Genomic DNA, 2,160 nt, shown 5'->3' with positions numbered 1-2,160 from the left:
CACTAAATACTCAGCACAAAGCTTGAGATAAAGAAGATGGATGCTCAGTGAATGTTAGCTTTTGTGGTGACGGCAGTGTAAAGACTGGTTTGGTGTCTCTGAAGGAGATGGCTATGACCCTGCAGGGTCAATGCCTGTGGACATGGAGTGGACACTGTCTGTCTGTAGCTCTAACCCCATATGATTACTATCCTGGCCTATGGGCATGCACTCATGTGCTGGGTGACCCATGCTGGTGAATGGGTGGGTGCATGTGTGACTATGAGCATGCCTTATGTGAGTGTGTCTATCCTTAGAAAGCTCTAGCCAGGTCTGGAGTGCATTATTAGATGGCTAATATGTGTGTTCTTATAAGTGACTAGTCACCTTAACCTGCTGCTCACACCATGCTCCATACCAACCACGGTAACAGTTACATGTGAACTCCACAGCCATCTGAGCCCGATCCTCAAGTGACAGGACACCCTGCAGGGTCAGGGGCCCACTCCCAGGTTTGTGCTGGATGGAGAAACTAGCTGGGTTGAGGATGAGGAGAGCCTCAGGGTGACTGGAGCGGCGGACACATCGACCATGGCCTGAGCACAGGGCATGACTGCAGAGGAGAGCCGCATTGGTCGTGTTCAGGATGAAAGGCCCCAGAGTGGCATCCACATATTCCTTGATGGCCTGGCATGATTCCTGGGAGAGAGGGAGAGACCCTTAGCTACATCGAAGTTATATATACATGGGTCTACCTAAGTACTTACTGGCCAGCCAGGACCACAGAGGTGGAAAACATGGGCCAGGGTTTTCCCAGCTGGCCATGGTGCCACTTCAGTCTTTCCTCTGCCCAGTTCTGACCTTACCTTGGTCTTTGTGTTCTCCCAGCTCACCCACAGCACCACACCTGCTGCTCCCTGGGCTGCGCTCTCGCCCAGGCTGTGTTCCAGCTCCTCCTGGAAAAAGGACTGTGCTGTTGATCTCCGCTCCCCCAACCCCCAACCCAGTCACTTTACAGGGCAGACTCAATTCTCTAGCCCTTCACTTAGGCTGCTGTAGTGGCCAAAGGCAAGCCCGTGGGGACGGGCTCTGGTCTGTGAGTGCTACACAAGGAGAACCTACAACTCTGTAATGTATGCAGAATCACCAGGGCCCACCGAAGGCTGGCAAGCAGCAGGGACTCAACGAATGTGGGACAGACGAAATGCAAGGTCCCCAAGGCTGTGTAGCTCAATACCTGACAAGTTCACAAGGTGGACAGGATCACGGAAGGTAACTCACCAGGGGCAGGAATCGGTCTTTCGAGACATAGAAGATCTGGGCATAGGGCAGCACGGGCAGGTCAGTGCTCCCAAGAGCGGAGGCCACACGGAGAGCCTCACTCACTCGGTGCCGCACATACATCTGTGTCTTGTCTGTGCCCTCCAGCACTGCAGGCAGGTAGATGCTGGGGTAGAGGGCTCGACTCTGGGCCCACAGCCATCCAAGCTGGTCATTCTGGGCCTTGATGGGTTCTGGACACTGACCTGTGTAGTTGGGGTTTAGGAAGTCATAGTTATAACAGTTAGGAAATCTGTAGAAACCCCAGAGGCCACGAGGCCGAAGTGCTCGCCCCAGCTGGAGGGTGCCTGCCATCCAGGCCTGCGCAGCTCCCTCGAACTTCTTCTGAGCTTCTGCCTCCACCCAAGAAAACGGCCAGTCAGGGTGCTGTGCCTGTACCAGCTCGATTGAGCGCTGCCGGTAAATTTCCTTGGCATCCCAATTGAAGGCCCAGCGAGGACGCCATGCCTCCCAGTCGATAACCACCAGCCCTGAGAAGTCAGGCTCAGGTATGGCAGCCAGTATGTCTTGGTGTGTGCGGGACAGGTGGGTGTCCAGGCTGGCATTCTGGGGCAGGCCGCCAAACACAGGATCCCCAGTGGGCTTGTAGTAGGGGTAAGTGCCCAGCTGGTCGCTGTAGAAAATGGTCATGTTAGGGCCTCGGAAGGTCTGCCCTGGGTTGACCACCACATCAAAGACACTAACATCCACATCCACACCGTGTGTCTTCAGGCACTCTTCGGTATTTGCATTCCAGATGGTGATGAAGGGCTGCTTGGGTACGGCAGGGTCCCTGGAGCCTTGGGCTGTGTCCAGCAAAGTCAGGAAGAAAGCACAAAAGGGCAGCAGGTGGACTGCCAT

At 55.0% G+C, this 2,160-nt stretch overlaps 1 protein-coding gene across 1 annotated transcript; it reads right to left on the bottom strand.

Moving 5' to 3' along the window:
* Nucleotides 1-348: 348 nt before the first annotated feature.
* HYAL1 (hyaluronoglucosaminidase 1) lies at nucleotides 349-2,160 on the bottom strand. The gene is made up of 3 exons (XM_006893007.1): nucleotides 1,261-2,160; nucleotides 846-935; nucleotides 349-678 (listed from the first exon to the last, which is right to left on the bottom strand). The coding sequence occupies exons 1-3, from the start codon at nucleotides 2,158-2,160 to the stop codon at nucleotides 349-351; spliced, it is 1,320 nt and encodes a 439-aa protein (XP_006893069.1).

Source organism: Elephantulus edwardii, unplaced genomic scaffold, assembly GCF_000299155.1.
Source record: "Elephantulus edwardii isolate Elephantulus edwardi_28Jun2011 unplaced genomic scaffold, EleEdw1.0 scaffold00121, whole genome shotgun sequence".
NCBI lineage: Eukaryota > Metazoa > Chordata > Mammalia > Macroscelidea > Macroscelididae > Elephantulus > Elephantulus edwardii.
Note: the sequence above shows the minus strand (reverse complement) of the source record. Positions and strands in the feature narration are given on the sequence as shown.

Excerpts from the sequence above, each read along its gene's own strand:
- HYAL1 (XM_006893007.1), bottom strand. The coding sequence starts at position 2,160 with ATGGCAGTCCACCTGCTGCCCTTTTGTGCTTTCTTCCTGACTTTGCTG. Across the intron at positions 936-1,260 it reads AAGACCGATTCCTGCCCCTG|GAGGAGCTGGAACACAGCCT; the intron begins GTGAGTTACCTT and ends TCCTTTTTCCAG. Across the intron at positions 679-845 it reads GGGAGAACACAAAGACCAAG|GAATCATGCCAGGCCATCAA; the intron begins GTAAGGTCAGAA and ends CCTCTCTCCCAG.